Source organism: Antrostomus carolinensis, unplaced genomic scaffold, assembly GCF_000700745.2.
Source record: "Antrostomus carolinensis isolate BGI_N321 unplaced genomic scaffold, ASM70074v2 scaffold15282, whole genome shotgun sequence".
In the NCBI taxonomy this organism is placed as follows: Eukaryota; Metazoa; Chordata; class Aves; order Caprimulgiformes; family Caprimulgidae; genus Antrostomus; species Antrostomus carolinensis.
In genome coordinates, this window is record NW_010300317.1 from 45,799 (window position 1) to 64,894 (window position 19,096).

At 44.0% G+C, this 19,096-nt stretch overlaps 1 protein-coding gene across 1 annotated transcript in view; it reads left to right on the forward strand.

The window, feature by feature from the left end:
• Positions 1-19,096, forward strand: part of LOC104521184 (nesprin-2) — a gene marked incomplete at its 5' end in the record, with an annotated part of 84,868 nt that overhangs the window by 45,483 nt on the left and 20,289 nt on the right. Inside the window, 3 exon segments of the mRNA XM_010163105.1 lie at positions 919-1,074; positions 5,465-5,623; positions 6,645-6,811. Coding sequence (XP_010161407.1) covers positions 919-1,074; positions 5,465-5,623; positions 6,645-6,811 — 482 coding nt within the window.

A 19,096-nucleotide genomic window follows, 5' to 3' on the forward strand; every position in this document is an offset into this window, starting at 1 on the left:
TCCCTGCAGTGTTAAAGCAGATCAGATTTTTTTTTAATTATTTCGATAAGTGATTGGATCAAAAGACCTGTGAAAAATGCTTGCAGGGCTTGGACCCAGCACACTTCTGCTACAAACGATCACAATTTTTCTCCCTTTGAAATGAGACAAACTGGATCCTCTGTAAGAGTTTGGTTTTTTTTTTTTTTTTGCTAGAGGAGCTGGTGACACTTTCCAGCAACCGCCCTGGAAAACAGGATCTAGTTCCTCGTGTGTAGAGTAGCATGTTTCCCAGCTGCATGCAGTAGTGTCCCTGCTTTTTAGGTGACAATTTTAACACTGATGAGGAAACTGCATAACCTTGTTATAAAGGGCAGGCAGGGGAACAAAGCAGAAGAAAGAGCAAGTTTAAAAGCTCCACGTTTCTGATAAATCTGATGAGGTGCCTTTGAAATCATTCATTAGAGAAGAGAAGCAATTTTATTTTTTTAGCATCTAAATAAATAACCTGAAACGGGGACAAATAGAGGTGGAAAGCAAGTTGGCCAAACTAATAATAATTTTTAAAAAAGAAAACTCAAAAGAAATAGGCACATTCCTTTCTGGATGTGAAACCCCAAATGCTGCCCTGAAGCATGGGGAGCTGCAGTTAACTGGCAGCAGTTAACCGGTTGCGGCACAGCTAGTTAGTTAAGCAGCAGCAGCTAGTTAGGCAGCAGCTAACCAGCAGGAGCAGCTCTCCCAGTCGGGCCCCGAGCGGAACAGCGGGGGGTCCCGGTCCCGTCCCGTCCCATCCCGTCCCGGGCGGCAGAGGCAGCGGCACAGGCGGCGGCACGTTCCCCTCCCTCCTCCCCCACGGGCCCGGCCGGGGATTAACGAGCAGGTTTGGGAAGCGGAGGAGCTCAGTGCCAAGGGTTGTGCCGGTGCGTTTTCATGCAGGAGCTGGAGCAGTCGCTGGCAGACTGGGCCCGCGACATGAAGGAGCTGCGGGCCATGAAGGTGCAGCTGGCTTACTGCATCCTCACCGAGGACGTGACGCTGCTCAGGGAGCAACTGGAACATTTGCACGGGCAGTGGGAAGAGCTCTGCTTGCGGGTAAGTCTTGTGCCTCCTCTGGGGTTTGATAGCGGGATAGTCACAGGGCCTGGCAGGTCACCAGGCGGGATTTCTCCTGGGGTTGGCTCCTTTCGCTGCCTTGGGTGGGATGGGGCTTCTCCTGGTGCAGCTGACCAGGGCTGAAGTTTGTCCTTTGTTTCCTGGACACGGGCTGCTGAGACTTTTTTTTTTTTAAGCCCTTTGTAAGGAGTGAGTGCCTGAATTGCACAGAACTCCCATGCAGCTGTTTACTGAAAGCTGTGGCTTTGTTCTGGGCTGCCAAAGGGAGGGAGAGGGATAAACACAGGAATTGCCTGAGGGCATGGAGCAGAGAAAGGAAGGGGGAGGTCTTTACAATCTGATGTTTAAAAAAAAACTGTCAGGAGAGTTGATAAAGAAAACTTAAATATATTTAAATACTGACTCCTTGGGTTTAAACACGTTAAGAACTGACTTGTCTTTTTTGTATGAGTAAAACACTGTGAAGCGTTTGCATTCTTTGTGGCTTGTTGCTATATTACACTTCATTTAATGCTGCCTGTAAAATTCCTGGGGAACATTTACCAGCAAAGTCACATGAACTTGATTCATTAAGTTATTATGCAGTTTGAATGTGTGTTTACTTTGCCCTATTAACAGGATTGGAAGAAGTAAAATACTTGGAGATTTTAAGTTAGTCTGGGTGGCTCTGTGTGCCAGCAAGCCACACTCTTGACTCTCTTTACTCACAAGTCAATGGCTTTTATTCTACAATTTTTAAGGAAGGATTGAAGCGAGATAGTATTTCATGTCTAACCCTTACTCAGGCAAAGGTAGAGCAATCCTGGTGGGAATATTGCCAGAGTAATGACCAGCTGTGTTTATTTCACAAACTGTGGTGTGATGAAATAGTTATTTGGGTTTATTTTTTGCGTTGCAACAAGAAAGAAGAATTTAGGATCTTTGCCTTAAACTGGACGGTTAATCTACAACCAATGTTCTCTCTGTTATTGTTTCTGAACTCTGAAAATAATTCCAGAGACACCCTCCCCCCTCCTGAGAAATATAGGCCATTATGTTTAAATCAAACTGCCCGAACCATTTTCCTAATGGAAATCTGTAGTTAAGCCTATAAATGAGAGAACTTGTTTTTCCTATTTTGATGAACTGCTGATGCCTGCTGTTTCAGCTGTGGAGAACAGCTCTGAAAATTAAACTTTTGTTTGTACCCCAGTATAGTCTATCCAAGTAGTAATTTCCTGTAGTAATTTAAATTTAGATTTTATTCAGAATTTCTATTTTAATTTCCTGAGGGAACAACGTTTAGTTCAGTCTGTCTGGGAGAGCAGAAAGGGGTGACATTGATATAAGTGTGTTAGGCACACAAAAATCTGTAGTGGGAGGGATCTGTTCAGTGCTGCAGCGGAGGAACATGCTGAAATGTTTACACAGCCCTACTGAGCCTCCAGAGAGCCTGCACTGATTGATGCTCAGCGCTGGACAGGAGGGTAGGAAAGCAGACTTTATCAGTTCCGCTGGGAGCATGACTGCTTTGTTTTGCCTGACAAATTAGAAGAATGAAGATGTATTGTATGAAAAAAAAAACAAAAAAGTCTTTAGGATGAATGCGAAGAGGTGAAAGCCTTGAAGAGCAAAACGCAGCTGCAGCTGTCACAGCCATGGGAGCCGGGCAGCCAGATGCCTGTGCTTAATAAACATATAAATTTTATATGTTTCTTTTCCAGGTTAAGTAAAGGTGGCCCGTCCACCTATGTCAAATACTGTGGCAAATATCCAGATTAGGAAAAGGTGCCCCTGTGGGCAGGGGCACAAACACTTAGAGAGCAGATGTGTTGAAGGGATTAGCGTTTACACAGCAGCCCTTGCAAGGTACATGTACGTCAAAGATGTAACTATTCATAGCAGAAGTATCCTATCCTAATGAACGCTAGCGTATGGGTTGGATGCCTGGGCCTTGGTATTCTTTATATCTACATATCCATCATATATTCTATATATGGCACATGGGGGAAGTGGCATCAAGGCAATTGTGAAGTTGGGACTTTCTGACTCCAGACAAGAGAAGATCACCCAGCATCTTTCAAACCAGGCTTTACTTACCTCAGTGGATATTGTACATATGCTCGCTAGTAAAAATAGAACTGTTATTAGACTATTAAAAAAACCCCAAAAAACCAAAACCAAACAAAAAAACCAAAGAAAACCCCACCATAAAAAAGGGGGGAGGAGGGGGGGAAGAGAGAAAAAAGTCTGCTCATTGTTCATTACATGTATAGACATGTTGTTAGCTAACATTGAACTATTGTTATGGTACATATATTTGTTTTGTATTACATAATTGTTATTAATTCATCAGTGGTCAAACTAACCTGCTCACGACAGCCACAAGCCAGTTAGAAGGGAAAGATCTGGGTATGGTCCCTTTTGGACAGCAATGGTGGTGTGTCGGGATGAATGTGGACTCAAACACATGATGTGTCACCTTTTCCTAATTTGGATATTTGCCACAGAATTTGACATAGGTGGACAGGCCACCTTTACTTAACCTGGAAAAGAAACATATAAAATTTATCTGTTTATTAAGTAACCTCCCTTGGGAATGCCCACATTGCTCCAGCATCACGCTGCAGATGCAAAACTGAGTATCCCGGGCAACTGGCCCAAGGAGAAGCTGCTCAAAGCAAGGCCTGACTTGAAGGGCTCATGTTCCTAGAAGCTTGTCTGGGATTTTTTGGCTTGTTCCTCTTCTACCCCCAATCTGTGTTGCTTAGCCTGCTAAAAGGTGCTTCCTGCTCTTAAAATCCTGCCTTGCCCCATAGAGGAAGCAAAAATGTACTCAGGATGATTTCAGGATTTAATGATGGTTTTGCTGACATGCAGAGTCTCTTCTTCTACTGACCAAGTTAACTCGCCTCTGCACATGGGAGATGCTGCAAGTGGTAGAGGGAGGATGAGAGATTTACATTTCATACCTCTGAGGTTGAGGGTACGAGGGAGCATCCCAGAGCAGAGGCCCTCTTAGGGAGACTTTCTGGGGTCTCCAAGAGACTTCTTCCCAGTGAGAACTTCAGAGATTGTTTCCCTGTGTCCAAGACAGTGCTTTCAACCTCATCTTTTTGCTTAGATCATCATGGAAGATTTAGAAATCACTTTTATCTCCCCATCTCCTCCTTAAAAAAAAGTCAGAATTTAAAGGACAAAAGTCATATAGTGAGAGATCACTTGGTGCCTCCTGTTTTGATCCTGATGTTACATGGAACTGGTCTTGCTTCCACAGTACTCACTCAAACTTCACCCTGAGGTACAAAGTAGTGTTAGAGATTAGTCTAGGAGAATAAAGAATGGTATGTTGAGGAGTCATATGCTGTATAAGGTTCATGTTAGATGTGAAGAGGGGATGTTTCCTGCCATAGGGTGATATTTAGAGTGGCCATTCAGAGCCAAGGCAAACAAAATGTTATGCTTGGTCTTCACACAAAGTTTATTGGTGTGGGTGAAGAGTTAGTTGTTTGACTTGTTTTGTTTTAGTAGAACATGTACCATTTTTCATTTCCTTCATCCCATACATCTGGAATCCAGGAATCCATCAAAGTAGATAAATGTAGTAGATAAATAGATAAATCCATCAAAGTAGATAAATGAATACAAATATATATTTAAGACTCTTAGGCTAGAAATAAGTACCATTAGCTAGTGGAAGAGTGACCCTGCTTCTTTCTGAGATGTTGGAGCAGTGATATTAGCTTTGCTGGTTCAGGCAGCATCAGACCCTAATTTCTCTATCTAGACGATTTCTTTATTTGTCCTGGCAAGTGTAATTTTGAGGGGGGAAAAAAAAATGCAGTTTTCAATTAAAAAGATAGATTCTATATGCAGATTTTTTTGGTAAGTTATCCAAGAACTGGTGAGCATATGGGAAGAAAGGAGGGAGGTTTTTATAGGGATAAAATAACTGCAGTCAGTAGTTGCAAGGTTTCTCTTACAATTGCAAAAAAATAAGAGCTTACCTAGGTGTTATTTCTCTTGTGTTGTATATGAGACCATACTAAGCAGTATGAAGTAATTATCTATTTTACATTCCTTCTTTGTTTGACATTTTCAGTCAAACTGAGTAATATTTAAATTGTTATATAAGCTCATTATTTATAAGTTTAATTCTTCTGATGGAGAGAATCTGGTGTTTGCAAGTCAACTTTTGGCCCTGCTATCCAAAATAAGTTGTAATAACAATCCGCTTGCTGAGTTTGAAAGGAAAGTGAGAGATACTTAATAACTCCTCCTGCAAAATGGAATATGATCAAATGCAGACTAGAAATTAGAAGGCTCATAATTGCTAGTTTCCTTCCTGAGAAAGATGTTGACAGCAATTAATGTGTGTGCTTATCCATAGGTGTCTCTGCGTAAGCAGGAGATCGAGGACAGGCTCAATGCCTGGATTGTGTTTAATGAGAAGAATAAGGAGCTCTGCTCCTGGCTGGTACAAATGGAAAGCAAAGTGTTGCAGACTGCAGATGTTAGCATTGAAGACATGATAGACAAATTGCAGAAGGTAAGTAGTAACACCACTTTTCTTCAATTGCAGTCTGATAGCTTGTTATCACAACAAGAGACACCATTCCTCATTTCTTCCTCGCCTCTTGGAAGCAATACGTGATATAAAACTATCATGCACAGGCTTTTGTGAGAAGATGAGCTTTTCTAGCCTCAGCTCTTACCATCTTCTTCATGTTCAGACATGGAGCATAACGTAAAACAGAAACGCCACCTGGGTGCATTGAGGCACGGAGTGTGATGTATGTGAGTTGGGGTGGTGAGGGTGTGGGTTGTTGGGCACACATGCACATACAGCACTGCTCAGAGCTTTGCCTGCTGGGGACCAGTGGTGCCCTGGGAGCATCTCGCTGCTCTCACCGCCTCCATTTGTGTCAGCAATTACGAACCTGGTAGTCAGAGGGCAAAGGAAAGATTGAGGATAGGGTAAGTCTTGCACCAGGCAAACAAGAAGTTACCAGAACCGAAAATAAAACCTAATTCTGCCCCTTCTCCTTGGCGGCCAATGCAGTCAGTGCTTCCTAATACTCTTGTATTAGCTTAATTTTAAGCAGGACCATTATTTTGCTGCAGTGTTCCTCCTCATGGCTTAAAGGTCTCCATATCTAATCCCAGATGTCCTCTAGATAAGAATACCAGCACAATAAAGCCATCCTAGACTTGAATTTGGGTTCTTTTGAGGTAGCTTGATTGAAAAATTACATTAAATGAGGAAAGCAGAGATAAAATTAGAACAATGAACTGCTATTTTAGGAGTACTTACTCCTGGCACTTGCAAGGTAAGCTGCTTATTTTTTCATAGTGGCTTCATTGTGAGAGTGCTTTTCTATTGAGGTTTGGGGGTTTTTTTGCTTTATTTTAAGTGAAAGAGTTTTACATGCTAATATAGAAACCTCATTCATCACAAGCCAAACCTGAATTCATGTCACACACGTGGGAAAAGAAGCAGATAGTTTTGGTTTGGGGTTTGTTGTTTTGTTTTGCCCAGGAATTAAGCAATGTGTGTGTGTATTTCTCAGGATTGCATGGAAGAAATAAACATGTTCAGTGAAAATAAGCTTCAGTTGAAACAAATGGGTGATCAGCTAATCAAGGCTAGCAACCAGAGCCGAGTTGCAGAAATAGATGATAAACTCAACAAAATCAATGATCGTTGGCAGCATCTCTTCGATGTCATTGGAGCACGGTAAGAAAATTATTTTCAATGTTTTATATGATAGAAGTCAGAGGCTAGTGTCCTTTACCATCAGAAACAGACTGATGTGACTTTTCAGTTCTGTTGAAATTTATTATTGAAAGTCAAATTAAACTGAAGTTAATGCTTTTTTGTTCTGACTTGTTGCTGTATTGTAACACCAAATGTCTTATTTTATCTAATGGTAGAGAACAGGGTATAAGAATTCATGTATATAATTTTAATCATGGGAGCTATGTACAAGGAAGAGTCAAAGTGATTTCTCTGTTGCATTATGTCTTATTTTATCTAATGGCAGAGAGCAGGGTGTAAGAATTCATGTAAAATATAATTTTAATCATGGGAGCTATGTAAAAGGAAGAGTCAAAGTGATTTCTCTGTTGCATGTGATGAATGGCAACTTAATTTTAAGGCAGTATGGTAGGAGTTCATTTGGGCTCTTTAGGAGAGCCTCCTGTTTTAAGATAAGCCTCTATTTCACCTTGTACGTGCATGCACAGAATTTGGGAATAGATTCTTGGCCCGTCTCTGTAGACAGTCAGTTTTCTGAAATTATAATGTTCCTTTTTTACATTCAGAAGTGTATGAAATTTCATTTAATATTAGTGCTATTTCTTTACTCAGTCTGTTTTCTAAAAAAACAACTGGAAGACCATACCACCTGTTTATTTTTAAATTCAGGATTTTCTGCATGATGGTGAAATGGAAAATACTATCAGTTGAAATTTAAACAAAAACTTGCATATTCTAGGCAGTGACCTCTTCTTAAAGGATTAAACATCTTTATTATACTTGGACAGAGTTAAGAACATCATGATCATTTTAATATCAGTCTTACTGAGACAATCCCATTTTTGCTGTTATCTCTAAGTTTCTACCACAGCTTGGGAGGAGGATGCTGGACTCATCTCACTGCGGGCCTGAGTTTATTAGTAATCCAGATATAATAAGGCTAACTCCAAATTAGTATGGGTCTGAACTTCTCTCCCAAGGTTTCCCTTCAGGTGTAACCCCGGCTCTGGGCCTGCAGAAGCTCTCTTGCTCAGTTAACATTTGGGAGAGATAAGGCAGGTGGTTGTGCTGTGACAATGTAGGGCTAAGTGTGTTGGATCTTAATCAGGAATGAGACCTGAATTAATGGTGACACATGAGCTGGGAATGGTTAAGCAGAAGCTGTCTTCTTAAGATCTAGCACTTTGCAGATAGTCTTGCAATGCTTTGTCTCAAGATGTCTTTTTATTTGATCTGGTGTAGGAAACACAGCTCACTTTTATAACAGCACGTTTTCTGTTCTCATGGTAACAAGCAACTTTAAAAACACTTTTATGGTCATTTGTGTTCTGCTGTGTGTTAGTCTTGAATTGTATTAATTTTTAAATGCAGATTAGAATGTACTATTTTAAAAGTGAGGTAAACATGGCACATTTCTAGTAATATTTAGGAAAATATTCTTAAGAACTGATGGGATATTTAGAGAGAGATCTGGCAATCTTTGTCAAGTAGTCTGTGAGAACAGAGCGCTTCTTAGTCTACCTGGGGTGCCTTAAATCTTTACCTTCAGACAAGTGTATGGTAGTGCTTTGAGGTGCATGAATGTGGATTTGCCTAGAGCATCAACGTAACTCCCAGTATTGGCTAAGTGGATATTGCAGCTACTGGGGAGTTGGTGTGATGCTTTACAATCCTTCCTGTGTTCTTAATCCTAAAAGGTCTGGAACATGCCAGCTTCTACTTGTGATTTCCACCAACTTTGTGGCCAAGACCAGGGTAATGAACTGGAAGGACCTGACAAAATGTGATTTTTAAGCATCTCCCTCAGTGGTCCAAGGTTATCGGGCAGCCCAATGGGCTCTGCTCGTCCTCTTGGACTCTAATGCTAACAGAGGTTCAGCGTGCTGCAACATTTTGCAGCCTGGGTGTAGTACATCTTCTCCTTCATCTAATCCATCTAGTTTGGATTTGGTTTACAACTTGGTATTCTTGAATGCTCAGAGTGCTGGACGCTCACAGTAGAATCTGAGTATGGTCCTAAGAGTTTATTTTGCCTTGTTTACAACCTTGTGACTTTCTGTTTGGAGATCACTGCTATGGTGGTGGCTTGCAGCTGAGATTTGAATTCTGAAGGAATTCAATTAGACTTCAGTTGACTGTACTTTCCACCTCACCCATGGGTATGCTTTGGGGCACTAAAGAGGAGGCTCCTCCTGTGCTTTTGGGTAGCCTCTATTATCAGACGATGGATGTTCTACTGATCACAAATGTGAAATGTTGGACCTCAGAGCAGAGCAAGGAGCCTTGGGCTAGAAGCAAGGTGACTTGTGAGAATGGGTTGCAATAGACTGTCTCCTTCTTTTTAGTTTGCTTTTGCAAAAACTTAAAAAAAACCCAAACCAAACATATTTAAGCTGTGCCAGACATCTTCACAGGATCTCAAACATCTGCCATCGCGAGATGGCAGGCCAAGACTTGGCCAGTAAGTAAACTACAGAGCTATGTACCAAGTAGGAGGAGAAAATGTACATTGAGTAGATGTGTGTTCAAAGCCAATTCTCCACTCTGGGTGCTGAATCTTTCTGGTAGACAAGCACTTTATGATTTTGTGGTTAAAGAGTATAAAATAACTTGTATCCACAAAAGAGTCCAGCTGAGATTTATAGCCAGTTTCAGTTCTGTGGTTTCTAATGTCTCCATGGCTGACCTTGCAACCTGAGTAACATTTTATCTTGGTAGTACAGTGTATGGTTGTGTGATACCAATGTGAAACCAGACCACTCTTGAGACAGTGTGTCAACACAGAGCATTCCTCCTGGTAGCTTATTTCACCTTTTTAAACCAATAAATGTCCTGGGACAGATGGGCAAATTAGGTGAGCTCTCTATTTAGTCCTTGAGGTGATTCTCTTAGTTTATGGTGACAAGCTTAGATTTGCCATATGGCTGCACCACTAAGTGTTATGACTTAACCCTTTCATTACACGCCTGTGTTTGGCTTGTGTGGTGACAAAGGCTTTGCCGCATGGGTTGCAGCCGGAGGGTGGCTTGGTGCACACTTGGAAGAGTCTCAAAATGTAAGTTGTCATGGGACAGAGTAACCATCAAGGCATTAGCATGCCTGGAAAGGACAACAAATTAATTTCTGTTCAGCATGGAAGAATCTCTTACCAGGGGAGGTTCTTGTGCTGAAGTCTCTATTGATAGAAGGGGAATACAAACATACTAACAGGTAGAAAGGGGGAGTTGTGCTGACTGTAAAAACGGCCACAGGAAATGTTGTTCTCTCAATACCAGCCTCGTAGCAGCACTCTTCCAGCAGCAACTGCTGCGTGCTCGCACATACACCGAAGTGAAGGCCTGATACAGTCGGAGTGCACAGGCTGCTCACAGGTACTAGATATCCAAAAACCCATGGAGTGGGATTTGCATTCCCAGCATGCTCTGGAGCAGCACTCCCTGGCCATGTGTTAACTGGCAGGAATTGCCAAGGAACTGTGTTGTGCAGAGACACATCCCTTGGTGTCCTTCTCTGACCCATCCACCACTGATACTAACGCCACCCTTTGCTTCCCAGCCCAGCGAGGTGGCGTTTGCCGTCTGCGGTGCTGTTTGCATAGTGTCTGCTGGCAGGCTGGGGGAGCACCCACGTGTCATGGACTGTGTCTGCACTCCCTGGGGTTGTGCAAAGTGTTTGGAGGGTGCTTGAGCTTTCATTAAAGCTGCCAGCTTCATCAGGGGCTGCCTCTGGCAGTTTTGGGTCTGCAGATGGGTCTCTAGAGTAACAACTATTGCATTTCTGTACCTCTGGGCATCCTGCAGCTCTTCCCACTGCTGCTGAGCTTTGGAAAGGGGATACTATTTATCAGCTGCTCTGTCTATGGACACACTGTGATGTATTTTCTTACTTGGTGGTTCTGGTCCACATTTCAGCCTTGCAGAGAAAGGCACAGGTTTTGGTATGTAGTAGGAATGGGTACAAGTGACTGTGACCTCTAATGTGAGCATGAAAATACAGGTAAGTTAGCAAGGCCAAATGTGCCTTCGCTTTCTTTTAAATTTGAATCCTTGGCAACTCAGGCTTTTCCCTGTGTTTGCAAGCTGACCGCCCTCATTGAGTCACCGTCCCTGGAGGTATTTAAAAGATGGCTAGATGACGTGCTCAGAGATATGGTTTAGTAGTAGTTAGGTACAGTTGGACTTGATGATCTCAAGGGTCTTTTCCAACCAAATGATTCTATGATTCTATGATTACAGGGTCCAGGAATCTTAAACAGCCCAAAGTCAGAGCCTTCCTTCCCACATCATACTTGGGAGATTCAAGATATTTTCAGCTGGTTTCTGCATACCCCAGCTGAAAATCCCAAACAGCCTGAAACTGCTTAGGTTGAAGTAAAACAGGAGGGAGTTGCAGTGACACCACCTTGTGCTGTGCAGGGGCTTCATGGAGGTTTTATTGGGGAGCTCCAGTGAGCTGCTGCTCTGTGCTTGCCCTTCCTCCCTGCACCCTCCCTGCGGCTGGGCTGCCCTGGTAGCTGCTCCAGTGGCAACGGCCCCCAGCTTGGGTAGATATGGGGAGCAAGCGAGTTCATACCATCTTGCAGCTAGTGTCTGTTTATTTTCCACCACATTGCTTACCCTTTGGCAGATCAAACCATGGGGCACCACGTGTTGATGTGCTGTCCTACCCTGTTGCGACTGCGACAGGGCAGCCCACAGTCAGTGTGGGTGCACTCTGAGTTCAAAGGTCTTTTTAAATTGCTGCAGATCAGTATTGCATGGCAAGGGAAGCAAAGTGTGCTGTAGTCAGGCCCCTGGGTAAACAGTACAGCCATGTTCAGCAGAATCATACTGGTTTGTGGCAGTACTACTGTAAAACCTCATTCTTGGAATTACTTTGGTGCAAAAAAAATCTGGACAGTTAAAATCTCACTCACAAAGTATCTGCTTGCTTTCCCTGTTCTCTGGTCTCCCTGCCCTTTAGGGATTAAACTTCTCTTCGGTTCAAAAGCTGTGACAGAATTCATTATCCTATCAGGCAGGATGGTCAGGCTTATTTTGGTTATGCAATGTGTGCCGAGGTGTGCCGGGAGCAGGGGTGAGCTGGTGGTGCAAGGGGAGTCCTTGCCTTCTGCGTGCTGTCACTGTTCACATAACCCTAGGAGGGTTATGTCCCTGTTTTCTCTGACCTACCATTTTTGAACCTCCCTGGACCATACTCAGTTTAAACTGTCGAGGTGACTGGGCATGATTTACCTGTGCAAATATCTAAGGCCCTCTCACAGTGTGCAGTGTCTTCCCAGGCACTTTTGATCTTGCCATGTGTTGAGTGTGAGCAATTGGCAAGCCAATACAGGTCTGCAGAAGATTACCTGAACACTGAAAAACTTTTGATTTCAAAATCATTCCTTGCATTTTTGATGGGATTATCATAACCTTTTTTTTTCCCTGATATTGTCTGGGTGGGGAGTGACTTTTAATCCAAGGTTCTCTGACTTCCGCCTTTTTTTTTCCCCACCCCATGATCTCTGGCAGTCACCACACACAGAAATCATGACAGCGTGTTTTTCCACAAACGAATGGTATCATAAATGAAGATTAGGGGTTATTTTGTCCTCTGGCATAACAGGCTACTTGCACTGGAGGCCTTCAGCCTGCACTGGAAGGTTAAAGAGGACAGGTTAGTGTGTGGGAGATTTAATTCGTACTTAAATACCTAGGATAGAATGGTAAAGGCAAGAGAGGAGGACGCAGGGGAAGTAAGGATAGATCTGTGTGTGCGGTGCCTGTGCGTGGATGTATGTTTCCTCAGTTTTTTGGGTTTGCTTCAAATTGCCTTTGCTGCAAATCATCCGGGTCTGAGGCTCCAGTCCCTCTTTCACACAAGAAATGAGCACCGCATCTACCTTTTCCGGTGCCGAAACCTCCAGCTTTGCAACCTTTTTGTCACCAGCTGCGGGCAGACGCTCAGCGTGCGCTTCTTCACGTGCTAATTCTCTTGTGTCAGAATAAAGCTCTCGTGGTTTTGTGCTGAGGAGGGATGCGGCCGTTTGCCAGGTAAAATACCAACCCAAAACATAGGGGTTAAAACTGGGGAGAGGTATAGTGGCTCCCCAGCTCAGGGGTCGGGGAGGAGGATGGGGTGAGCCTCCCCCCCACAACGCGAGATGCTAAAGCGAGGAATAAATAGGGCATCTGTGGAGGAGGGGTTTCCTCTTCCATGCCTGCCGTGGTTGCACAGACGATCCCCCATGCAGCTTGGGATTTGCAAGCTGAGGAATGGTTTTTTCTTGTGAACCGTAAGTGCCGTGTTGGCGAGCGGCTGCGGGTTTGGTGGCGGGGGGGTTTGTTAGGGCCCAGCCGTGGGCGCGGGGGGAAGGGCACCGCAGTGCCGATGCGCCAGCGGCTCCCCACGATCCGCCTTGGACAAGGGGATGAGTGGGAGATGCTGCGCGTTAACAGGAGGGAGAGCTCTCAGGAGCCTCTTGCTTAAAATCAGCACTCTGGGGGCTTTGCACCCATGACCATGGAGATCTGCGACAACAACCTTTTGGACTCGCTGGCTGGGTAACGCGAGAAAAGGCTCCTCCGGCGCTCCCGCTGCGTGCTCAGCTCCCTGCGCTAACGCAGCCCACGGGCACGGCGGCTGCCTGGCACTGTGCAGAGAAACGTCCCTGCCTTTTATATGAGGGCCTAAAATTTGCCTTTGACATCACCTCTCCAAAGCGAGGCTATTGTCCCTCACATGGTTAAGCTCGCCCTGCAACTTACTGAACAAAGGTTTCCTGCCTTGTGCATCTCATTTGCCTTACCCGGTTGTAAACAATCCTGTCAGCTGGCAGGGCAGTTACAGCTCCTCTTCGGTTAAAAAGAAATGTGTGTAGTGTCTTTTTCTGGTTACATCTGTGTTTGTGAAGGAGAGTTTGGAATATACATCAGGATGTTTTTTGTTCCTTCAGACACTGAAATTTGAATGTTGCTTTTTGCCTGCCTTATTTGAGCTTCCCTGTGCCTTTTCCTGCAGCGTTTTGACAGCTAATGCAATGCAGTTGGCAGGCATTTTGCAATTTTTTATGTTTGTGTGAATACATTTCAGTCATCCTAGAAGTGCCTTCTACTGCTAGATACTTCCTGGGTAGTTACTACAAAATATACTGTGTGTTTTTGGGGCTACTCAATGATTCAGCCTGAAACAGCTTCATACATTTCTCTTGTATCCCAATGCTGGCAACTTCATCAAGGGTATTAAGACCCAAATCCAATCTCGAGTCAGGTCAGTTAGTCCTTCTGTTCACTTTTGCTGCCAGCTTTTAGTTATAATCTACCAGTTTTGGTTTTTTCTGCCACTTCTATTTTGGTGTAAAGATTAAGACATTAGAAACTGGCTTTGTTTGGCTTATCCCAGGCATCTTATGCCTGTGTCTAGGTGCTGTTTTGAATCAGGGTATCTTCTAAGCTGGACCCATTGCAAAGTACAAGAGATTTTTTAATTTGTTGGAGTTTTTTAGGTTAGTGGTGATATTTGTTGGATATTCTTCCAGTGGCAGATAGGTTCTCACTGGGAAGTGAATTATGGATAGGTATACCTTTATTCAGTAAACAGTAAGTTTTGCCTGTTTGACCAAATAACTTGAGAATTACACTTTGCAGAGGAAGAATTCAGTCAACAGTAGTAGCAGCTTCTTCCACCCTCCCATTAATGGGTAACTGGGAGGAGCTTGTTTCCTTTGCTGCACTTGAACTTAACTCGCTGTGTGTTGGGCGACTGGTTACCCTGACTGGAGGGGAGCTTTTGCCCCCAGGCTTGGTGGCTTGCACTTTGCACCCCCACCCAGGGTCTTCAGGATGCATCTCAGAAGAGTTCATGAGGTTTCTTTCATGCAAAAAGCAGATAATTGGCAAGAATATTTGCAGTGTGCAGAAATGTACCTGAGAGTGGTAGCTGCAAATGTAAGACTTTTATGGATGTAATTCATCTATTTTACGTTTTTCTTTGAGCTGTAGCCAGAGAAATGGCAGTTCCCTGTGACTTCTGTGCAAACTGAGGGTGCTCAAGGAAGATGGTCAATTTTTTTTCTTTTCAGTTGTTGCTTTAGTGTAGAACCCTACCCTTTACCTTGAGTTCTGTGTCTGCTGACTGCAGCAAGAGCCGATTAGCCCATGTGAACATCTGGACTTGGCTGCCTTCCTATTACACACTGCACTAATGTGAACTTCTGTTGGGTTTTAATTCTTCTCTGGTTGCTCAGCTGAAGTTTGAGATCAGTGATGTAGAGCACTAAGGGTGGTTAAATGACTGGTGAATGCTACATCCAGAAGATGTAACAAATTAAATTAATTAATAACAATGGTGTGTCTGTAGTGGCAGTTGCTAGAAAGTAAATACAAGCTTGCAGTACCACAGTGGTGCTGTCTTTGAGACTGTAGCATCTAGTAACACTAGTGGATAAAAACCTGCATATTTATAGTGGTATCTGTAACTTGAATCTTAGAGTGATTACGAAGACAAAATCATATTCTTGGGTTTGTTTTTGGGTTTTTTGTAATGTAGAAAACCCCACTTGGATTCTAAAACTGTTACATTTTAAATTTATTTTAAATTTATTAAAAGACATTTATTTATAATCTATTATCCCTTGGTTTTGCTTTGGACTTCTTGGCTGTGTTCACCTACCTGTTATCCAATATGCACACTGAGGAAAGATGCCGTGCAACCCATGAATTTTTCTGTAAGGTAACTTCAGGATAGGAGGCAGGTGGATACAGACAGAGAAGGGAGTACAGGAAAGCAGAGATGATAATGAGCAGCACAGTAAGCTGTGGTTTCAGCAGGTCACCTGTAGCATCAGATGGTCCCAACATATGCATCTTTGCATGTTTCCAGAGAGACATTTCCAAAGCACTAGTGAGGAATGTCATAGAATATGCAGAGAATAAATTGCCACTGAATGCAGCCAGGGACAGTGCAGCAGTCTGGCCTTGCTTTCCTCCCGGCCTGAAGTCACACCGAATTAACAATAGAACAGCCTAGATGTTTTGCTCAGACTCTTCATCATGTCTGGCTCTTCTAGCAGTTCTTCCCTTCAGTCCTCAACACAGAACCTATATTGTCCCATGTCTCCAGGGCAAAGGGCTCCTGAGTTGCCTGTCTTTGGTGAGCTACCTGCCCTGGGGAGCCACGGGCACTGCTGAGCAACATAACCAACTGGATCCAAATTGACTGGTGAGACAGGAACAGGGGAGAGGGTTGAGGGAGAATTAGGTCTCCTGAGTAAATTACTGCCACCCCATGATAGCACAAGAAAATGCTGTACGGTTAACGGAGTGTGACCAGTTCATTGAATACCAGTTAATGGAATTAGAACCAAAAGCAGGGAGATTTTTATAGCTGCTGTTTTCTTGGGAGCCAGATGCCTGACAAGGCAGAGCACTGAAAAGAGCTTGTTATAGAAAGCAAGAGCAGCTAAATGCTTTTGTCATCTGCTGGCTTCCTCTCAGCTGCAGTGGTGGAAAGCACCATCAGTGTAGAGGAGCAGAGGCAGCTGCTTTGCACTTTACACCAGTATTGGTGGCTTTGTGGTTGCAAGACAGTGACAAGGTAGGCCATGGACTTGGGCTAAATCATTCAGGCTGGTTTGCAGAGTTGCATCAAGCAGGCAAGACTAATTTTACATTTAGGAGATTCCAGAGTTGCTAAATACCTGCCAGGAGTATTGTCATCTTCTCTCCTCATAGAACAATTGAAAGTACTGCTTGTTCCTTTTGGGACAAGAGGTAGGAGAAGCTGCTTCTCATGGTGCTAATTCATATAAGACTCCAGATTTGACGACATTACTCTATACCTTCACAGTAACCAATAGGACTGAACAAATCCAGCAGGATCATTCCCACATCACCTCCATAAGTGCTTTACCTTAAATCAAGTGTCTAGCTGACGTACATATCCTCTTTGATTACCTTAAGGTTGCTAATAAGATCAGTTGTTGCTTACAGAGTGGCGTATTCATCATGGATTATCTGTCCTGCATATCTTCTGTGTTATCATATGCCACAACAGGCAACTGCAAAAGCCACTCAGTCACGGGCAGTTTGTACCTCTCTCCTCTAAAGTTTGCTAAGATAGTTTGGCAGCAAGCAGGATGGTGGGCCAGGAAGCTACTCCTTCTACTTGCAAGGAGGGGCAGGTCCTTTGCACGAAGCCAGCATCCAGATACCATGTCAGGGCACTTCTGTCTTGGTGTAACCTGCCTGCACTAGACGACATTACCCTCAAGTACGTTAACGTTCACCTCGGACCCCTCAGCAGTCCCCTGCATTTTGGGACATGCAGTGACCCCCTTGTACAAGCTGCCCTTCCAGTCCCAGCTGCTGGTTTTGTTTGGCTGATGGCAGTTCCCTGCAGTTTGGCAAATAGCTTATGGTGGCTAGTGAATGGAAAATGCTTTGGCCTTTTCATGATTCATACTTCAACTTTTTGCACTGCATTTGACTTAGATAATGAGGCTCATCTGGGTAATTGCTAGACTAGGAAGTAATTTAGAGTTTAATTCAAAAATTTGCGTTTTAAAAATCACATGCAAGGTCCAGAAATCCATCCCAAGGCAGAGAGACAGAACTAGACAATAGAGGGATGTGAGCATCCAGGAGGACAGCTCAGGGAAGCAATGCCAGCTAAGGAGTGGGTTCTCCCCAGAACAGGGGTGGAATGATTTCACCTGACTTTGGTGTCTGCAGTGTTCATGTTTATAGTACTGCAGGGTAGACCATTGCAGTTCATGGAGAGAAATGCATGCTTTATGGTACAGTTAATCTCATCTTGTGACCTGAACGTTTAAAACAAGTCTGATGGAAATCATGATCTAGATTTTTTTTCTTCCTCCATTAACTAACAACTACTTGCCATTGTCTAGATGGCAAGCTCCAATATCAATCTGAAGTCAGGAGAGATAAGTGTCACTCCGGTGTTGGGCTTGTTGGGAATTGCAATAAGTGAGAATTTCAAGGAAAGATTTGAGAGCACTGTGGTATTTTAACCTAGGGATGGATGATGAACGAGTGGAGAGCTTATGGGTGAAAATTAAGGGGTGCCCATTGTTGTGGGTGTTTACTATAGGCCACCTGATCAGGATGAAGAGGTGGATGAGGCCTTCTACAGGCAGCTGAGAGTAGCCTCAAGATCACAGGCCCTGGTTCTCATGGGGGACTTCAATCACCCTGATATTTGTTGGAAAAGCAACACGGCCAGGCACACGCAGTCCAAGAGGTTCCTGCAGGATAACTTCCTGATGCAGGTGGTGGAAGAGCTGATGAGGAGAGGTGTGCTTCTGGACCTTGTTCTTACTAACAAGGAAGGGCTGGTTGGGGATGTGAAGGTTGGGGGCAGCCTGGGTTGCTGTGACCATGAGATGATGGAGTTCAGGATCTCATGTGGAAGATGCAAGCCAATAAGTAGGGTTGCAACCCTGGACTTTAGAAGAGCCAACTTTGACCTCTTCAAGGACATACTTGGGGGTATCCCATGGACTAGAAGGTGTTGGAAGGTGTTGGAAGGTAAGGGGGCCCAGGAAAGTTGGTTAATGTTCAAGCACCACTTCCTCCAAGCCCAAGATCGGTGCATCCCTAGGAGGAAGAAATCAGGCAGGAGTGGCAGGAAACCTGCATGGATGAACAAGGAGCTCATGGAAAAACTCAAAGGGAAGAGGAAGGTCCATGAAATGTGGAAAAAGGGTCTAGCCACCTGGGAATGAACAAGGAGCTCATCGAAAAACTCAAAGGGAAGAGGAAGGTCCATGAAATGTGGAAAAACGGTCTAGCCACCTGGGAGTTATGTTACTTCCAAGTGGCTAGACCTCCCAGGTGGAATGTAATCAGAGCCTGCAAGGGTGCAACTAGGAAGGCAAAGGCCCATTTGGAACTAAATCTGGCAAATGGGGTTAAAGACAACAAAAAAGGCTTTTTTAGGTACATCAATAACAAAAGGAGGATGGGAAAATGTGGGCCTGCTGGTGAGTGAGGCGGGTGTCTGGTAACAGGAGACGGTGAGAAGCCAGATCATGTCTATTTATAGACATTGAGAGGGGATCTTATCAATGTCTATAAATATCTGAAATGTGGGGGCCAAATGGATGGGGCCGGGCTCTTTTCAGTAGTACCCAGTGACAGGACAAGAGGCAATGGGCAAAAACTGGAACACCGGAAGTTCCATTCGAACCTAAAGAAAAACTTCTTTGCTGTGAGGGTGTCAGAGCACTGGGACAGGCTGCCCAGAGAGGGGGTGGAGTCTCCC